The following is a 20,409-nucleotide window of genomic DNA, read 5'->3' on the forward strand; positions in this document are numbered from 1 at the left end:
AAGTTTAGCAATTTGTTATAACTTGACATATTGAATAAAGAAAAAAATTAGGGTTTCGGCTCATGAATAAGTCCACACTTGGTTGAGATTCAAATCAACTAACAAAGAAGCATAGTATCAAATACAATACTAAATAGAAATATTCAAGTAAGAAAACAAAGAAGAGATGACAACAACGTTGGAAACAAACATTCCGCTTGAACAATAGACTTTTGATTTAAGGTCTTATGGCACAGTTAACAACATTCTGCTTGAACAATAGATTTTTGATTTAGGATCTTATGGCACAGTTAACACCATAATAGACTTAAAAGAGCAAACCTTTAATAGAAAACTACAAATCCTAAAAAAATAAAAATAGAAGACGGGAGATGCAAACTAGGGCCAAAGCAACTCTAAAATAGATACAATCCCACGGAGTTGTAAACCCCACTAATAAAGCAACAATGAAGCACGGTATGTTGAGGGACGGTGGACATAAGAGGAGGATGAGTGGTGGCGGTAGGGTACAAGGAGGAGGTGGCAAAGTGAGGTCGAGGAGGTTGGGCTAGAATAGTCGGAGCAAGGCACCGACAACCACAACTAACGATGGGAGTCCTCGCAGGGTGGGGATCAAGTATGCAAAGGTGAAGATGGCACTGACACCAATAACGACAGGTAAATCGAAGGAGGCTTTGGGGGAGGGCAGCTACTGATTAAAGTCCACACATGGAAGAAACCAATCATATTATCTGGAAACGGGTACTACTCGATTCATCAAGGACAATGATTCAGATTGTGGATCCATGGAATCGACTTAGGCAGATCATGTGCAACAACAACCAAACTTGTTAAGAATCTGAGATTAATCAATGCCTTTGTGTGCTGGAATGATCCCCCACATGCCCACTTAATGCTGCTCCCAGAAACATCTTGATTAGGGAAAATAAAAAAAAAAGAAAAAGAAAAATATATGAGAGCTTCTCAAGTGGAGTACTAGCATGGCAGTGATGCAGTGTTAACACTCATTCCAGTAGCAAAAGAAGAAGAGTTGTGTTTTCTCTTTAATCTTTTAACTCCCAGCTGTTTCATTAGTCATAAGGTGGTGAGTGCATAATGTTAGATAATCAGTTAATCTAAAAATTATAATTCCTGTGTGATTGAGTTAACAAAGTATTTGAGTAGAGATATTGAGTTCAAATTATATCAGACTTTATTTATTATTTAAAATAAAATTACTTTCTCATTAAATATTATCTAACTAACAAATCCTTTCTCATTAAATATCAAAGGGAGAACACTGAAATGTAACCCACCCCCACATAATGCTGCGTCTCGGGAGGCATTGCCTGCCGACTTCTGCCTGCCAAACTGGAACTGCCTATCAATTGGACTGCTCGTTTGGATCGAAGACTTAAATGGGTCCCGAAATTAATTAACGTCTATTTGAATTGGCTCCAACTTTTTCTCAGATCTCATTGATTGCACGGGTTTTGGTCATCAGACATCAGGCTCGTGAGCAATCACTCCTTTCAAGAGCTGCAGGCCAAATGGAAGCATTTTATTGTTTCTTTCCAGGATAGATGAATGCTTACAGTTTCCTTAATTGCTGGCATAATTAAGATGCATTGGGTGCGTTTTATATTATGAGATGGCATATGTAGAGTTAGCCACTGTAGCATGTCACCCTTTTTTATAGTATATATAAGTTCCTTTTCTTGAAGTGCATGGGAGTCTGTAGCCCAGAGAGATCATTACCTAACTGAGGGGAAAAACAAAATAAAGTGAAAGGCATGAGACAGACCCATCACCCAACTACATGTCAGGTTATTCTGTGAAACGTGAGTGAACAAACCCTCTTCCTCGTTGTTGCCAGGAGAGGCATCCGGATTTCCGCCATTAATTCGTCCTTTCCTGGAGAAAAATTTCTCTTCTTGTAAGCTACCTGCTATAGGAGCAGTGACAAGTCCCAACTTCTCCCAGTGGAGTGTTCTTCATTTGCTCCAGGGTTAGACAAAATGAATGGTTATACTACTATTTCGAACTGTTTGATTTGGGTCAAAACAGGAATCATTCTAATTGGAACAAATACTAACGATAGAAATGCATCAAGAATGGGTCGAATGGAACTTATTACACAAGCCACCGCTGTAAGCAGGAATCATAAGTTCAATTTTCTCATAGACATTAAAATAAATATTTTTAAAAAAATTTAATTGAAATGTTATATGGTTTTAATCCATTTCACGGAATGATCTGCCGAATTCTAAACATTAAAAAGGGCAGACTTTTTTTTTGTGTAGCCTCTGGACTAATGAAGTCCCCACCAGAGTATGGATTTTGTTTAATTTCTTTTTACATGTTTTCTCTTTGGGGGGAAAGGTGAGTATGGGTTTAATTAATAAATGCACTCCAGCATTTAACTTTTTGCCGCCTACTAACACCTTATCCAGAACGAAAACTTTTGACGCCTAGCTTTGATCCACCAAATCAATACTACTTTGTTTTATATATATATATATATATATAATTATATATATACTCCGACTGCTAAGCTCTCACGTAGAGAAAAAACAAAGAAGAAAAGAAACAAACAAGTGTAAATGGCACCCTCTAAATATACTATTTTCCTAATAATAATAAAACTTAAGAAAATATGAATAACACGAAAAATCCCGCCACTCTCTCACCACCAGAGCTCGCCGTAAGACTCGAACCTGGAGGGGTAGTATCGTCATTTTATATTAAGCTGTAACGATGTCGTGCGAGAAAACGTCCGCATCGAACTCCCCGAATTCCACCTCCCAAAAGAGCGGCCGCGGCCAGTAGAAGTCCGTTGAATCAAATGGCGCCTCGAAGGCGAAGCCGAAGGCGCCGTCCTCGTCGCTGTTGGGGAACCAACCAGATGACGCTGTATCCTCGTTGTAATGGAGCACCGAAGTCGGGGACGAGCTCTTAACCGGCGTCTCGGGGTGGGATCTCGTCGCCGGCTTTTCGGGAGGGAAGTTTGTCACCGCCTTCGACCCCTTGAGGCGGAGCGCGGCGGAGTCGTAGACTGTGGCAGCCTCCTCCGCTGTGTCGAATGTCCCTAGCCAGACCCGCTTCCTCTGGTTCGGGTCTCGTATCTCCGCCGACCACCGTCCCCACGGCCGCCGCCGCACCCCCCTGAACTGCTTCATGCCCGTCGCTTCCCTCGAGGACGACGCCGCTCTCGCCCTCCTCCTCGTCGCTGCCGCCGCGACCTCGATCTCTATCTCGTGCACGTGCCTTCTCACGCGCCGCCATCCCACGCCACACTCCTCGTCACTCGAGGACGAGTCCGTCGCATCAGCGTCGGTGAAGTAGACCCGTACGACCCGCCTCCTTCTTGCTTTCCCAGGGGCCGGGGCCGTCTTCCGGGTCGCAAAGACGTGCTCGGAGAACTTGATGGGCTTGCCGGCGATTTCCATTTTCCTGCTCAGATCCATCGGTAGGAGCCTGAGATTGAACAATCCGGAGCGGCGCAGGGTTTCATCAAAAGCAAAGGTAAGAGGAAGGTGCTCTCTAGAAGTAAGGAGAAGAGATCCGAGGACTAGTGTGTAGGTTTTAGTTAGGGTTTTAGAGGGCGGGAAACGAAGGGGATAGATAGAGGAGAGGAAGAAGAGGAAGGGTAGAGAGAGAGAGAGAGAGCAAGTAAAGAGAGAAAAACGAAGCTAAAGATTGGGGGCTAGAATGGTATTTGAAGCCCAAATTTTCGTACCTCGTTATTATCACCGACTTTTTTAACTTACCATTTTACCCCTAACCAGCTAGTAGGGCAGACGCGAGTCGGGGTCGTTACGTGCCTGATCCTATGGAATTCCTCTCTCACGAACGCTGAGGTACACGTGGGCGCTGCTCGAACCGCGCGATATGGAAATGGGCCACCGGGTTGGTGGTGAGGGACAGCTCACAGTAGGGAGGAGGGACCGAGGGACTAGATAGGAAAATTTTCGTACGCAGTGGTGCCAGAGTAATTGCTGAATTAATTTTAGGGCGTTTTCGTACATTAATTTGATGGGGGGGCGTACGTTAACGCCTGGTATTAGGAATATGCCATTGGCGGGGTCCACAGTAAATAACCCCGATTAGGAGGGGTAGGTACGCCGGGAAAGCCAAAGCCATCTCTGGGACCGGGAATGGAGCAGGTTTTTAGTTGTCCACCACCGTAGGGACGGATATTTACAAAGTGGAGAGGAGAGCGCGAATAACGTCCGCCGAATCGTGGGGACGATACAGTGTTCCGCCACGTGGACGACCACGTCCTCGTTTCTAGGTGCGACTCGGCTCGTCGAGTTTTCTTTTATTTATTTATTTTTAATTTACAAATTATATTTTACCCAGTCAAACCAAGATTTACTTCAAGTGATTTCAATTTCGTATGTATCCGATATCTATTTACTTCCTCCTTTTTGTACTATTATTATTATTCATTATATTTTACTAATTATGAGTTAAAAATTAATTTATTATTATTCATTATTTTTTACATAAAAATGTCAACAAATTTATTTTAAAAAATGCTGAACATATGAGTTTATTAGAGAAAAAATTGAAAAAAATATATATAAGTAAAATTTGAAGGAGCTATAATTTTTAATATCGTCATAATATTTTATTACTAAAATAAATAATCAAGTATAAAGTTACGACACTATAAACCTTTTTTTTTACTTACATCTTTCAAGTTTGATGTCTAATTAAGTTTCGATCAAAATTATTATATTTAAATTTTTTTATCTTTATATCAAAAAATATATGAAAAGATACACTTTTATTAGATACTATAATAATAGCGCTATTAATGAGAATAATTGTCCACAGGGAGGAATAAGTTACGGCTTTGTCTCCTAACCCCACATGAGTTGTCGATTAATGCAAAAGGAGATCTAAGAATTTAGTGGAATCCACTTTAATAAAACTGGCGCATCCACGTGCTCCTCTCCCTTAAAACTTGCTTAGTCCTCTCCCTCTCTCCCTCTCTCCCTTGCAATTGGAAGACGACATCAAGATCTCCTCATCAAGCTGTCGAGAGAAAAGTCAGAAGGAGAGAGAATGGAGTGTCACATGCACTGACCCTTTTGAATCTTTCCTTACGATACAAACAACACGACCTTGAGCTTGGTCAGCCTCAGTTGAGCTCGGCTCAATCATATCACTCAACCTACAGCAATTACGCAGGCAAATGCAGTAGTACTCACTCAAAATATCTTAATGTTTTGGTTCCTCTGTATTCTTTGTTTTTTACGAATACAATTAGAGTCGTCAAATATATGCGATCGATATATGGCATAATGGACGATGTCAGACTACTCATCATTCATTAGCTAGTTCTGGATGCATTGAATGGAAAGGGGAAAGTGAAATAAGAGGGCAGTAGATTGAAAGAACCACTCACTTAACATTAAGAAACCAAAGGAATGATTAAAATGAACAATTACATGGAGAAAATGAATGCTAGATTTACTACTACAATCACCAGTCAAGAAAAAGCATAAGTTGGTGAGCATCTGGCTGCTCTTCTGTGCAAACTACATCATGTATGCATACATCATTTTGCAGAATTCTACTTGCTGATTTCTAGACCTTTAATGACTTGTTATTGAGGCTGACTTGATGCTGCTGCTTGAATGTTCTCGTCCTTTGACTTGTCCTCTGAGGATGGCCTGGTCTCTGAATCAGGATTTCGGAACTCCTCGATCATCCTGATCACTTCTTCCATTTTAGGTCGTTGATCTGGAGATCTTGCAACACATGCCATTGCAATCTGAAGCATCTGGACCAATTCCTCCTCGATATTTGGGTACTTCATCAGCTCAACATCAAAAACTTCAGCAGTCCATTCTTCTCGAACCACAGATTGAACCCACCTTGGTAGATCAACAACATCATCGCGGCCAGGGGATTGAATAGGAGCTTTTCCAGTAAGCATCTCGAGAAGAAAGACACCAAAGCTGTAGACATCAGATTTCTGGGTTGGTTTTCGAGTCTCAATGACTTCAGGAGCACGGTAACCAACAACTACCCTTGAGGTAGTTGCAGGAGTGGTCATAAGCTGCGCCAGGCCGAACTCAGAGACAGAAGAATCAAGCTCGCTTGAGATAAGGATATTAGATGATTTGATGTTGCCATGGATAAACTTCCCACCACCTGCGGCATGAATATGCGCTACTCCACGTGCTGCACCAAGGGAGATGTTTATTCTTGAGTCCCAGTCCAATGGAGTTCTTGCAGAACCCCTGTTCCCTGCAAATTTCAATTTAAGGGAAAAAGAAGTGAGGAAGAGTCGATCAATATAGAAATTTGGCCTCAAATTGCTGATTTTATTTGCAAAAGCAGAGTAATAAATAGGCTAAGGTATATCTCAACTACAGACTAAGTTGAATGATAAAAGTAGTAAGATTCAGCAGTGAGATAGTAAAGAAGGTAGGGTTTCACATATATCCATATGTATGGAATGAAATGTTGCAAAACCGAATCAGCATCTGATCAAGCAGCCTTAGGTACATATTTAGTGTATATCTGCCCAACTGTATGCTGCAATCAATCTTGGCTTTTCCATGGACACGTGGATTCTCTCTTGGAATTAAGAAGTCAAGAGTTGCGATGAGTAATAGTTAATATGTAGGCTAGCATTAGTCAGACGGATCTTGTTATTATATAACCTGAGTCTTTCGACCAAATCTCTAGTCCACCTATTATGTTTACCAATATATATGTCTCCTATTGATTAGCCTTCTATCAAGTAATGCTACTTCACGTCTGGAATCAAGCAGATTTGTGCATTTAATAACTTACAAGAATTTCAGTTATCAGTATTGTATAACCTTCACAAGCTGCAGTTAATTGACCAACATCTTGGCTTCTCAAATTTTCAGATAAGAGCTAAACAAATAATTGGCACATCCTCTTGTGAAGCAGTTTTTCTAATACAAACAAAATGTCAAAGGATTATAAGATAGTAAAAAGCCTAGAGAAACATACCATGCAATAGTGCAGAAAAGCTACCAGAAGGGATGTAATCATAGACTAGAAGCTTCTCATCCTTGGAGTAATAATACGCACGCAGGGGCGTGACATTTGGATGCTGCCCAATTTTTCCTATTAATTCCATCTGCTGTTCAAAATCTCTCTTCCCCACGACTACCTCCTTTAATCTCTTCACAACTACTGTTGTAGCATCTTCAAGAACAGCTTTGTATGTAGTCCCATAACTACCTTTCCCAAGGACTTCAGCGGAGGCTCTCAACAAATCCTCCAGGTCAAAGTTATAAGAACAACCCTCAAAGAAAACCAATTTGTTCTTCTCAGCTTCTTGAACACTACTGCTATAATCCTCTTTAGGTTTTTCAGTCCTTCCACCAACAATAGACTTTCCTTTTGATGCTTCATTGCTTTCTCTATCTTTCCTCTTCCAGAAGCATATCAAGAGTATAGCTACCAATATAAACAAGAGGGCTGCTCCGCCAGCAGCGATTGCAATTATGACCCCTGTGCTTAGTTTTTTCCAGAAGCTTCTTTTGGATTTTGGTGGTGGTGATATTGGAGAAGGTGAAGGGGAGATCCCAGAGCATTGAACCAGAGGTAATCCACATAGAAAAGGATTTCCCAAGAATGACTCAACTGGGAACTTTTGGAGGGAAGGTGGAATGGGGCCAGTCAAGTTGTTGTAGCTCAAGTTCAAGTGCCTTAGCTTGGGTAATTGAAGATCAGGGATGGATCCAGAGAGAGAGTTATTCTGGAGAAATAATGCAGTAAGTAGAGTAAGATTTTTGACCGCCAATGGGATTCCCCCATTGAAGGAGTTGTAGGAGAGGTCAAGGAAGCTTAGATTGGCCGAGAGTGCAGTAGGTATAATTCCAGAGAGGTTATTATGTTGGAGGAAAAGAGAGTGCAAAGAAGGAAGTGATGGTACATCAGAAGGGAGATCTACAGTTAAACGGTTTGATCGAAGGCTCAAGACTTCGAGAGCATCAAGCTTCCCAAGTGTATTCGAGGGGATTGGTCCAAAGAGCCCAACACCTGGTAACCGGAGGGTGAGCACACGACTCTGATCTCGTGTACATGTGACCCCAACCCAAGAGGTACAGATTGGGGTTGCAGAGCTCCAGTTGAGTTTCCGGCCATGTGGAAGCAATGACGCAAATTCAAGGAGGGCCTGCTTATCAGAGTTTAGATCGGCAATTGTGTCATGTGGAAGGTGTAAGAGAAGAATAAAGGGAATTAAAACAACAAACAAGTGGTGATGCATGGCCAAGTTTACAGGAAAAACTAATGGGTCAGAAGTATGATATCAAGAGCTTAATTCACCAGTCCTTTCGCACCTGTCCAGTTAGAAAGAAGAATATGAAAACAATGTAAGAGGATGCTCCAAAAAAGTTAGTAACCAGAAAACAATAAAAACTTGTATGCTCCAACTTCCAAGAAACAAGAAGCGTAGATTCTCAGCAATGATTTGCATCATCCATTAGCTCATAATAAAAGGAAAACTGGAAAAAAGAGTTAGGTTGTCCGAGTTCGACAAAAATAAAAAATATTAATGGGCTCTACTATATTTCTAATATAATTGAAAAGAATCTATGGCTAGACAAACGAACAAAAAGAAAAGTCAAGAAATACTTTATATAAGTACCTAGAAACCTCTCTTCACTCTTACCAATATCAACATAATGGTCCTTAGTTCCTTACTGAACCATATGCTTATCTATCACCTAGAACAGATCCATATCCTTTGCTTGCCAAAGCATCAGGGCGGCATTAACTGCTTCTTGTGTGATATACTCTAGAGTCTAGAGGGGACCATTTCAATTGTTCTCTTGACGAAGAACACATGGCTCTCCTTGTTTCTTTCTTTCACACAGCTAAGTCAAGGAAATGTGATTTATCTTTTGCAATGGGGTAGTTGGGCCATTCCCAATCAAAAAGAAAATTACTTCTTGACTAAGATGATACTCATTCTGGGAGAGGTGAAGGATTAACTCAACAAAGACACAGAATTTGAGACACTCTCTCACGGGAACTGATCAGAGCACTCAGAAAAGGATAAAAGAGCAAAGGAAAAAGGCAAAGCTCCTGAAAAAACACCTAGCTCCAATAGAACTTTACAACTAGAAGGACACTAAAATATTCTACATTCACAGCTCAATCTATATCATTCTAATATGGAGCAGCAATGCAGCATCCAAAGCATTGTTTACCAAAAAAGTCATCACAAAGAAAAAGTAGAGGCAGGATTAAAGAAGAAAAATATTCAAGCTTTGGAGGAGGGCAAGGACTTCACAATACCAAATGGTTGTTGTAACATGGTACACAGCCTGGAGCATACCCCCACTTATTAAAGAAGACACCCAGAAACTACCGTAGGAAACACAGTGATAAAATTACTAAAACAACCACCTTCTATGAAATAGCAAGATGCTAAAGTTATATGATTCAACGAGAGAAGACTGTCGGCTGATTCTCGAAACATTCAACACTACAGCAGTAGAATATTGTAAGAAATTTAAGGAAAGTTTTAATTTTTCATTGGAAAAAATTAAGAGAGAGGAACTACATTATGGTAGAAGAAATGGTTATCTAGTTAGGCCATACCTAATCACATATTCCAGCCGAGAAATCGATGGAAGTTTGAAATGTGAGCAAATTTTTAGAGGAAAATGAACACTTTATTGCAAGATATGACCATAAACCAAAACCAAGAGAGAAAAAAAAAAAAGTACTCACTCACCTTTAAATTTCTTCAAGAGAATCCAACAGCAAAACCCAATTTAGCGACTAAACGAAGACCTCCAAATAAACAATCGGAAACTAAGATCTCCAAAGCCTCCATTTCTCGTTGAAAATCCACAGCTCAAGCTCCCAAAAAGAAAAAAGAAAACGCCGTAAAATTCACGGCATTTCTCTAAAGACACGACCTTTAATGCCTTAGATCCGCCATTGTCGCCGAACTAGGTGGAATTTGAGAAAAGACCATGAGATCTCGTAGAGAAATAGAAGGAGTTACTCCAAGAAACCGCCTTCTGAGCTCCCAAGAAGCCCCGAGCTGGAGCCAGAACCCATTCAACTCTTAAATCTCAAGGATCCACCTCGAAGCCAACGAACCCGTCTCCCGAGATCCGCCTCTTGACTCACGGAGTCCACAACCAAAGACCGGAGTCGCTCTCCTCAACGCCGGCGGGACTCGTAACTCACCGAGTCACCGCTGGAATTCCGACTCGGTCCTCTCACAGTGGCGGGGTGGGAGAAGAGGTTGCGAGGGGAGGCGTTCTTTAATAAAGACCTTCGGCCATGTCCAAGATAAACTACCAAAATGCCCTCCGGAACGAGGAAGGTGGAAGCTGTTTGTTGAGTCGATTTTTTCTGTGGGGCCCACGGGTCAGAAAAGTTACATTTCACACCTTACATTTGAACAATTTTATGACACACTCCCGCATTTGAGTTTAAAACCTTCCAGAATAACCTCACCTTTTTCTCAAAAAACACCTTCTCAGTCCCTCTCCATAAAACTTAACAAACACAAGGCGTGAATCGTAATATTTTCTAGAAAAAAAAAAAGAAAAGAAGAAGAACAAAAGAAACGTTTCTTCGGCTTTTCGACTGGGAGGCAGGACGAGCGTACCAGCTTAGGTGTGACGAAGTCACGAATATAATAAAAGTATTGGTACTATTTTGTTATTTATACGTAGTCCATTATCCGTAGGATATATAGCCTGGCCAGCCTTTTAAGAACAAAGGGCAATAACGTCCATTCATTCACCCATTGGAATTGTTTGATAGGGACCAACTTTGGCAACCCATCAATTCCATCTAGTTGTGAAGGACGTGGACCTCAAATTATGATTTTATTCGGTGCGTAATCTAAACTTACCAACAACCTCTACTGAATTATGTGATCTAAATTTAGACAACCTCCTACAGAATATTCTTCAAAAAAAAAATTTAAAATAAAATTTGAACCAAAAATATATATTTAATTTTTGAGTTTATCATCAAACCCGTTTTAACGCGGATTCAAACCGAGCCAACTCGTCATAAGTAGCATATTGGTTGCATTTGTTTTCAAGTCAAACTTTGTGACGATGTTGGAACATGGAATATAGGGAGACTTTGTTAGATTAGTTATTAGGGAATAATATCTCACTCACGGCACTAACGACGGAATTATTAGTAATATTAAAATAATTAAACCTCCTCTGTCTTTCTCTTTTCTCTTTGAAGCTTAATGGTGACGCTGCTTTAAGTTTGTCGCTTTGTTACTTGTCTGTCTCCCTCTTGAGTCTTGACCTGTAAAGTTTACAGTATTTTCCTACATAGAGTCCAATGATGTTTAATATATAAAAATTTATGTGGCAGTGAAGCTCATCAGCTTAGATATGTTATTTATATTCTCTTCTATCAAGACAAGCATTATATTATATATTAATGTAGGATGGAAGGTAGCAATGGATAATTAAACCCTAATAAATATTGGGTTTACTGCCAAGCAAGCCATGAGCACATGAAGCATGGTACTATTGGTATAAACTTGCCATAATTTGGAGCAAGTTGCTCTAGAAATAACATTGCTTGCTAGTTGCTACTTAAGAACTGGATACAACAACTGGATGACCTTAATCTAGAGTTCTTCCACTTTGCTGAACCAATGATTCAAATTTGATTATACCATCATAAGTTTTCACTATTTTTTCTAGATAAGACTTATAAGGAGCACCGGATTAACTTATGTATGACTGAGCCTTAGTAGATTTTTTTTTTTAAATTTATTTAAAAGAAAGCCCATATGTATAGATTTCATTTAATCCTTAAAACGACTGGATTACTTAGTTACAACATTAGACATATAAGTAAACAGGATATCAAAAGGCACAAATAAAATTAGGTTTGACTGGGCTTACCCTATTCACAACATAACATTGAACCCCAGAAACTACCCATATGTTTCAAAGAATAAATCTCCAGAGTTTGGTGGTCTTTTATTAACTCCCACTGTCCACAAGTTCACATCAGTAACCTTCCAAACAAAGAATAAAATAAAAATAAAATCCCCACCTATATACATTTATATTATAGATTCTTACAAAACCTTTTATACTTCACATATGAGTCTGGGGAAATGGCTTGAGAGATCCTACCATGAGTGCATTAATTAAACCAATTGCATCCATGTGGCCCAAGTAATTATTCCCTAATTAAGTCTGACAATTATTGTTACAGCATTTATTCTAGGAATGGACCCTTGGTTTGCAGTTCATCTTGTCAGCATTTTAATAAGTGGCCAGGTTGGCTAGCCTTGCCTTCTTCCTCATGGACATGGCATCTGCTGTGTTTAAACAATAGAGCTATCACCAACTACCAAGATGAGAGTTTATTTACTGCCTCTCTACTTTAATAATATATGTTAGTTGGTAATCTGCCAATCAAATGGATGCTATTTGAATCGAGCTTATTATTATTACTATTATTAAGGGAAAAAAAGGGTTTAATGTATTTTATCTTTTGTATTTATATATAATATCACTTTACCTTATATATAATTTTTATTATTAATTAATCTATTTTCATCCACTTAACTTAGCTCTATTCAGTTACCAACATGTTCATATTACATTTTTTAGATGAATTTGATAAGTTTTGGTAATTTATTATATTCACTATAACAGAATATTTTAATAATTAAGGGGGACAATTTAATTTGGAAAGAAAAAGTCTAACTATAAGTACGTGAGCTAATTTTGGTACATTTTTCCGTACACAAAATAATATAGAGATAGAATAATATTGTATACAATTATGAGAGATAAAGTATATGTAATCCAGAAAATAAAGTAAAAGGGATGAAGTGGAGTGCCTTTCTAGGCGCTCATGATCCATGATGATATCGGAATTCTCACAGAGAGGAAGAATACAAAGGCAACTGGCTGCACATCCTTGGCTATTAGTGATGATTTATTATTATTATTAGTATTATTATTATTATTATTATTATTAAAAGGAGCTATGGATTAATTAAGCCCTTCATGGGAGTTCTCATTTGCTTCAAAACTTAGGATACAGTCATCGCGGGGCGGAAGCAAAGAGTGCTCAGCTCCTGAGGTTACAAAAGGATAATGCCTTCCAAAATGGGCAGCTCAATTAGCTGCCCTATTACAAATTCGACTAGCATGCATAATATAATAGGAACAAAAGCTAAGTAGTAAATGTTTACATCGGATAACCCATGGAGGGTTTTCGGATTTGTTAATTGTATTAACAACTATACTCGAGTCTCCTTCGAAGATGATTTTCGTATATTTGTTGTCGGCAGCAGTAGTGATGGCATGCAATAGCACAAGTATTTCCGCCTCTAATTCTGAGCTTATTGATATCGGTTTGGTTGAGATAAGTAGTACTCCAGCTTGATCGTTTCTGGCAACAAGTTCAATTCCTCCAGCCTTGTCCAGCAGGTCCTAAGACCTATTAAAATTTATTTTGATAAAGCCTTCAATTGGGTTTTCCTGGTGATGGACGGTCTGTGTATTCTTCAAATTAGGAGGTTTGGCCCACCTCTCATAATAGTCCATAGTCATGTGGATTGCTATCCGCACTGTATGCTTTGGTTTGTTATGATTATTTAAAAAGCAAGTTTTATTTTGGGCCCTCCAAACCATCTATATAATGGTTGCCACAACAGCTAAGAATTTCTCATAATCTTCACCAAGATGCCTCCAGTCAATTAGCATCAAGAGTAAATGCAGCACCAAAATTTTGGGCAATGACCTCTCATACCTAGGGCTGTCAAAATAATCGAGCTAGCTCGAGCTCGGCTCGAGTTTGGCTCAATAATGCTCGATCAAGCTCGGCTCGAAAATAGACTGAGCCAAGCTTGATCATTAAAGCTAGGCTTGAAATTAAATTCGAGCTAAGCTTGATCCCGAGCCAGCCCAATAAAGCTATATATATATATATATATATAATATGAGTAATATCAAACTAATATGAACCATCAAATCAAAACTTTTTCACCCATTCAGAATTTCAGCCATTATTTTCTGACATAATTATCTTTATTGTTTGTAATTTATATTTTGATTGCATGTAGTTTTTTAACACAATTATCTTTGTTACTTGTAATTTATAATTTGGTTGCTTGTCGTTTTCTAACACATTTATCTTTATTGCTTGTAATTTATATTTTAATAATATTTATATCTTTATAGTTAAATTAGGTTTTATTTTAAATTTGATTCAATCCTAAATTAATTTAAGCTTGCTCAGGCTCGAAAATGATTTAAAATTGATAGAGCTTGAAATTACTAATTGGGCAGCTCGTTTAAGTTTGAAATTGGCTCGAGTTTGAAATTGGCTTGAACTGAAATTGTTTCAATTCAAGCTTGATCACAAAGACAGACTTGAAATTAATTTCAATCCAAGCTTGATATACCTCAAGAGCACACCAGCAAGTATAGAAAAGGTTAAATAAGATTAAAAAAAAATTGAGAGAGAGAGAGCAACTACCACTATTTGATAATAAGATTAAAAAAAGTTTTATTAATTTATCATTTAAATTTTTTTAATAATTCAAAAATATTTGTTGACTATAAGTTAGTTAGATACTTAGTTTGGACGATTAGAATATTCATGTTTGGAACTTGCAAGGATATCCTTCCAATGTTTGCTGGCTGATTCGGACCAGAAATCTTTCAATAAAAAAAGGCCACTAATAATAGGCTCTCTTTTTTTTTCAAGTCTGGTATTTTGAACATTCTAAAAAATTTCTAAATCAATTATAACTAATAAAAAATATAGGGCATAATCATAATTTTCTCTAGATATAGTTATATACTATCATCCTTAGTAAGAGAGATGATTCCAGATTTGCCTATCAAGAATTGTCATCTCATGTAAGTTATTACTAGTTTGCTATAGGATTAGAAAGTTTAGATGGGTCAAAAATAAACAAAGAGATGGGTATAAATATCTACTGATACTAGTAGCTTGGTATTTATTGTCTGACGCTGCCGGGCTGGCACTGGTAATGCTTACACTACACGGCAGGAATCAACGCATCAAACTTTTAAAGTTTTACCAGATGAACATCGCCGGACAAATAACTCCTGCGAAAACTTCCATCCAATTCACCATTTGTACTTGAAATTTAAATGAAAAATTGTAATGACTCTGACTGCAGGAATTTCATGCGTTTGGTGTAATTGGCACTCCATGGTTCACTGGCTGCTGCTGCATCATTTGGCCCATGTTTCAATACATGGCACTTGATTTCCAGAGCCCGGCCCTAACAATATAGCAAAGAATCACGAATCAACTGTGATCGATCCAAAAGTATAGACAGGCATGTCCATAAACCTCAATTCGATACCAATCTTTTATATCTCTTCACTTCAATTTTGAGTACAACAATCTGGGAGCTGAACAACTCCACAAAAAAGTTAAAACTAAAGTTGTAACCAACTTGTAACTCCAGTTCAACAGGAAAGCAACCCATGGGACACAGGGAACAACTTCTAAAATGCAATGAAGAAGACACGAAGATAAGAATAAAGAATCAAACATCATATCTTTACAGAGGAGTAATTATCATAGAGGACCGAAGGGCTCTGGAAGAGGCTCAAATCGGTTATCAAACAAAGAGCCCAGGTCGGACTTATCATCAACACTGTGCAACCAATTGGTGTTGTTCAAGTCCTCTCTCAGAAACATAGCATCATACCGGTAACTCCCGTAGGTGTCTATCTCGCTAAAAGTATCCTTTGTCACAAGGCTTTCCCTGATGGGAGAATCATTGAATAAGCTGTCGGTATTACGTGAGATAGCTCCATTGTAACGATCAGAAATTCTTCCAGCGTTATTGCCATTCTCTGGAAAAAATTCATTGTCGTTTGTTGCAGTGACTCCAGGGTCCGACATGCGAGCTGGTCGGCCTTTTGCAGCAGCAGACCGGATGCTGTGAGGGAAGAGGGATGCACCGCGGATGCCACCCATGTTTTGTCGAATGTCCTACAGTGCAAAGCTTAGGAAATTAAATCCCAAAGACATTATAGGAGAGGCCAAAATCATAATCCAACATATACTATCTCCACCAGATTTTTTGCAAATGAAAGCCCGCACAATATCTTGAAAGCTAGCAGTCATCGAGAAATTGTCTGTCAGTATGAATTAGGACAAAGTCGGTATCATCACAAATGTAACTAGAAATAACATACCATGTGCATGAGGGCCATGTCAAGTGAACTCTTCGAGATTGTCCTTCCAAATCCACCGCTCTCTGTGGTTGTAGCTGACTTGGCAGTTCTCCAACCTTCAGCTTCCGATACTGTAGGCTTTGGGGTTGCAACTGGTTTTGCTTGGTGTCCATTGCTGAGGGAAGTAGCCTTTGACATATTTGACATATTTTCAGGGAACTTGCTCCGAGCAACAATGGGCAAGGAGAGCCTCTTATTCGAGTTTGGAGCTACTGGTTCAGAATTATGGGTTGCCCGAGCTGTCAGTGCCATCCCTGGACGTGTTCTACCAGCTGAAATAGGCCGTTCAGGCAGCTTGGTCCTTAAGTTTGGTGGCGTATTGCTTGGAAAATCTGGGACATCAAGTGGCTGTACCGGAACTCGTAGCCGTGGACTTGGCGAGCTTGGACGTGATGAAGGTGCTGAATTTCGACCATTAGTAGTTGGAGTTCGGCCAATGGATGTCAAACTACTAGCTACTGGAATCCGCCCTACGGAAGGGGAACGGCCTATAACTGGAGCTGGTGCTGGCGTAATGGGCTGGCGAGTGGGAGTTGATGGCCGGGAGCTGCAACGGGTTACTACAGAATTCGAACTTGAAATTGAAGTGGAGATAATTCGAGGTCGAGAGGTTGGAGTTGATGGTCTAGAATTTTGTGTTGGTCCGGTCTTAACTCCTGTAGAGCTGGGTGGTGCTGGCCGATTTTTGACTGGAGTAGATGGACGTGTCGGCATCGGGCGAGAGGCAGGAGTTGAAGGTCTTGCAGTCAAAGGAGTTGCAGTCCGTCTGCTTGGTGTTGATGGCCTTGAGCTGACTGAGACTGAGCTAGTATTGAGGATTGATGTTCTGTTGTTACTAGAAATGAAGCTCGATGAAATGGACGGTCGGGAGACAGAACTACTTCGGGCTGGTCTTGAAGAATGTCCATTCTCTGGTTGAGAAATAGAGAGCTGCAATAGAAATATGAAAGTGGGGGTACTTAGCTAATGATTAACACTCTGATCTCCATATAGCTTGACCATAAATGAACAATATAAAACACTTGCTTATGTTTGTGTACCAGTTAAGTTTGAGAATAATTTTATGATCTCCACAATACAGCTATCATAGACATATAAGATAACTCATATTCATAAAGGTCATAAATCAAGTTTCAGGAACCTAGTGAATAAATACGACGCATACACAACAATGAACATATTACAAGATAACAAAATCATCAAAAAGTACACTAGAGCAATAATACTCATTGCAACATCCTTGATATAGTTAACGGTCCGAATAATACATACCCTTGAAGCTCTTGTAGTTGAGGATGATCTAGATGTAGTGCGCTTAGGTATGGCTGAAGACAGAGGATTCTCTGCAACATCCAAAGAAGGAACACGAGGAGTTGCAGGAGGCGTTAGAAGCCTGTAGACACAGAATCAAAATAATAAGGCATTAAATCTTTTCAATCAAGAACAATATGGACAGGAAGAATTCAGGTCATAATGCAAAATAAAGAAACTACATAAAGAAAAGATCAGCAATTTTCAAAACGCTTCAAAGTTCAAATAGGAAAAATTGACTAAAACCAAAAGATGGGTAGATCATATGAAAGGACGGTGAATAACCTTTGAAGCAACATATTGAGATCAGTGTCAGTAATTCAACACATTATTGAAAAGACCCATGTCATGTTGATTCGTTTGTACCTTCTCAAATTTAGTGAGGATAAATTCTAGCATGTCTACTACAGAGTGTTTCCTGCTTACTGATTAGGTTCCCTTGGTTATCAAATTGAGTATGCCTTTCTCAAACTCAATTTATCCCCGACGGAGACATACAAAATTCTGAACCACAAAGAAACAATTACTTCCCCAACAAAAGCACTATACAATGGGCTGTGCAATAGAGAGTTTCTTCCAATTAAGATTATAATGAATTAGAAAAAAACTAAGCCTTCAATTGGTATTTCAATAGGTAAATCATATAAGACCTTCACGATTTCATCAGTAACACCTGCCTTGACTGGGATTTCACAGTCGACTAAAACCAAATCAAAACAGGTAAAACTTTTTCAAACTAATTAATAGAGTCGCTAAACAGAATAAGAATTAATGTCAGATTTGGACCGGATCGGACATAATACTTTCTGAGCAAGATCTAAGATAACTATCAAGATAGATATCAATACCATCAAAATTTTCTCGTTGCCATCTTGTTTTTGTACTAAATCTATTAGTTTAGAATGTCAGATCAATCCTATTATTAAAAATCGCGTAAAGCATACTGAACAAAAAAGAGGAAAAAAAGATCATCTGCTTATAATCACAGTAATCACCAATCGTAATCGTGCTTCCCCAGATCAGCATTCAGCAAATCCTCCATCATTCTCCTCTAATTCTTCTAACGAGCTATCCAATTAAGCAATTTACACTCCCTGAACCACACTAGCCTCTGCGGAAACATCAGAGAACGTATTAGCTATGTCCGATTGGATCTTCCTCTAACGATCAGATGCGGAGAAATCCAAGGAAACAAAAAAGGATTTACCAGTGGGTGGAGAACTCCGGAGAGCAGAACTCGATCATCCTGCTCCTCCCGCGATCCATCGAGAGGCTTCCGATCCGATTCGCGCCGAATCGAGATCGGAGACGTTCCCTCCCTCCACCGCGCGATCGGATCCAAGATATCTCTCTCTCTCTCTCCTCTCTCTCTCTCTCTCTCCCCTGAAAGAAGAGAGTTAGAGATGGAGATGGACACGTGTACTTCTTATAGGAATAAGTGAATAACTGCGGAAGTCGGCGGATGTACCATGTACGGTAAAAGTAAACTAAAATTTGCTTCGATCAAACTAGCTTAGTTTAAAATTTTATTTACTAAAGTAGATTGTTATTCAAATTTATTAATAAAAATAGTTTTTTTACTGTAGTCAACGCATAACTATTTTATATTTTTACTTAACCGCTTATCAGGTCAACATTTTTATCTTATACTAAAATGCTAAATATTTAAGCTTTTTATTTGTGATAATATGTTTAAATTAGTATCTCAGCTGCTTAAATTAAAATTTTCTATTGATAAATAAAATTTATAATAACTAGTTCAGTTAGGAGCCCGCCATTTTGCAACCGTGTAATTTTAGCTACAATTAAACTATCAATGAACTTTTATTTATATCATTCTTCCCGTATAGTAAAGACTAATATAAAGCACTAATTTTTTCATCTAAACGATATATATATATATATATATATAAAAGTTTAATTTTAGACATAACTACTACCCTCCGGGAGAAAGATTTGCGACCTTTTCCCGTTAAATAATATCGGAAATCTTTCATTTGTCCATGTTCGATCTCATGAAAAGGACAGACCCACCACCATTTGTAGAGATTGGAATAAATTAAGTCCTTGACTGGCCCAAAAAAAATTCTACTGTTGTTTAACAGCAGAAAAGGCTATTTCATCCTAAAGAAACCAAAAGGCAACACTCATCTAATCTAATTGAGGATTTGATTGGGTTGAAACAAGTTATTATATATGTATTACTAATTGCTCTGTAAGTTTTATTTTCTTTTCTTTTTAGCTGCCCTTTGTTTTCTTCAACTCAACCACTTCCAGATTCCATCTTAATCATGTGATGTGATCCATTCAAGCGTCTATCTTTGGGGAACACCAAGTCCTCCAATATTGTATCAGTTCGTTGGAATTTTTATATGCAATTTACCATGTTAAACTACATAGCAGCTATGCACTAAATAAGCCAACTTGGAGACTATAATATGCCTTCCATCCTCGCATCTACGAATTCAGTAACTTCAGTTGAAAGGATGATGCTAATATAAAGGTAGATGGACATGTGGAGCGCAAAGAAAAGCTATACAATGACAACTCTTTTAAACAGACTAATTTAGACAACTTGACATTAGTGAACTTGGTGTTAAGATATATCAATCAATTCATAGACTTTTCACAAGGAAGTTCCTTGAACTAAAATATTGCATCTACCAAAAAAGGAAAAAGAATCCATCAATTTCGAGGCTTCCTTGCATAATTTGTGCAAAGTCCTCAGCAACCGGTGGTTGGGAACTAGTCATCAGCATAATGTTCGCTACGGACTTCCTCTCAAAATATAAATATTCACATAAAATATGTAAACACAATGTATTTGTAGATTCTACATATATACAAACAGGAACAATATATA

General features: G+C 38.7%; 3 protein-coding genes across 3 annotated transcripts; all 3 read right to left on the reverse strand.

Moving 5' to 3' along the window:
- Positions 1-2,723: 2,723 nt before the first annotated feature.
- LOC140761295 (pathogenesis-related genes transcriptional activator PTI6-like) lies at positions 2,724-3,446 on the reverse strand. The gene has a single exon (XM_073098568.1). It carries the CDS (start codon positions 3,444-3,446, stop codon positions 2,724-2,726), a length of 723 nt encoding a protein of 240 aa, XP_072954669.1.
- A 1,930-nt stretch (positions 3,447-5,376) lies between these two features.
- On the reverse strand, positions 5,377-10,266 carry LOC140761406 (probable inactive receptor kinase At5g58300). The gene is made up of 3 exons (XM_073098715.1): positions 9,725-10,266; positions 6,982-8,321; positions 5,377-6,243 (listed from the first exon to the last, which is right to left on the reverse strand). The coding sequence occupies exons 2-3, from the start codon at positions 8,246-8,248 to the stop codon at positions 5,597-5,599; spliced, it is 1,914 nt and encodes a 637-aa protein (XP_072954816.1). The 5' UTR covers positions 8,249-8,321; positions 9,725-10,266; the 3' UTR covers positions 5,377-5,596.
- Positions 10,267-15,334: 5,068 nt separating this feature from the next.
- On the reverse strand, positions 15,335-18,925 carry LOC140761661 (uncharacterized). Its single transcript, XM_073099087.1, has 5 exons — positions 18,754-18,925; positions 18,542-18,657; positions 17,508-17,628; positions 16,197-17,165; positions 15,335-15,990 (listed from the first exon to the last, which is right to left on the reverse strand). The coding sequence occupies exons 2-5, from the start codon at positions 18,589-18,591 to the stop codon at positions 15,571-15,573; spliced, it is 1,560 nt and encodes a 519-aa protein (XP_072955188.1). The 5' UTR covers positions 18,592-18,657; positions 18,754-18,925; the 3' UTR covers positions 15,335-15,570.
- Between the last annotated feature and the right edge of the window lie 1,484 nt (positions 18,926-20,409).

Source organism: Typha angustifolia, chromosome 6 (genome assembly GCF_048772165.1).
Source record: "Typha angustifolia cultivar Huaian chromosome 6, ASM4877216v1, whole genome shotgun sequence".
NCBI classification, from domain to species: domain Eukaryota; kingdom Viridiplantae; phylum Streptophyta; class Magnoliopsida; order Poales; family Typhaceae; genus Typha; species Typha angustifolia.

Bases quoted from the DNA above. Each gene is read 5' to 3' on its own strand.
- LOC140761295 (XM_073098568.1), bottom strand. From the start codon at position 3,446: ATGGATCTGAGCAGGAAAATGGAAATCGCCGGCAAGCCCATCAAGTTC.
- LOC140761406 (XM_073098715.1), bottom strand. From the start codon at position 8,248: ATGCATCACCACTTGTTTGTTGTTTTAATTCCCTTTATTCTTCTCTTA. The intron at 6,244-6,981 runs GTATGTTTCTCT...TGAAATTTGCAG, and splicing joins CTTTTCTGCACTATTGCATG to GGAACAGGGGTTCTGCAAGA.
- LOC140761661 (XM_073099087.1), bottom strand. From the start codon at position 18,591: ATGATGGAGGATTTGCTGAATGCTGATCTGGGGAAGCACGATTACGAT. The intron at 17,629-18,541 runs GTGATTACTGTG...CTGTGTCTACAG, and splicing joins GGGAAGCACGATTACGATTG to GCTTCTAACGCCTCCTGCAA. The intron at 17,166-17,507 runs GTATGTATTATT...TTTCTATTGCAG, and splicing joins CAACTACAAGAGCTTCAAGG to CTCTCTATTTCTCAACCAGA.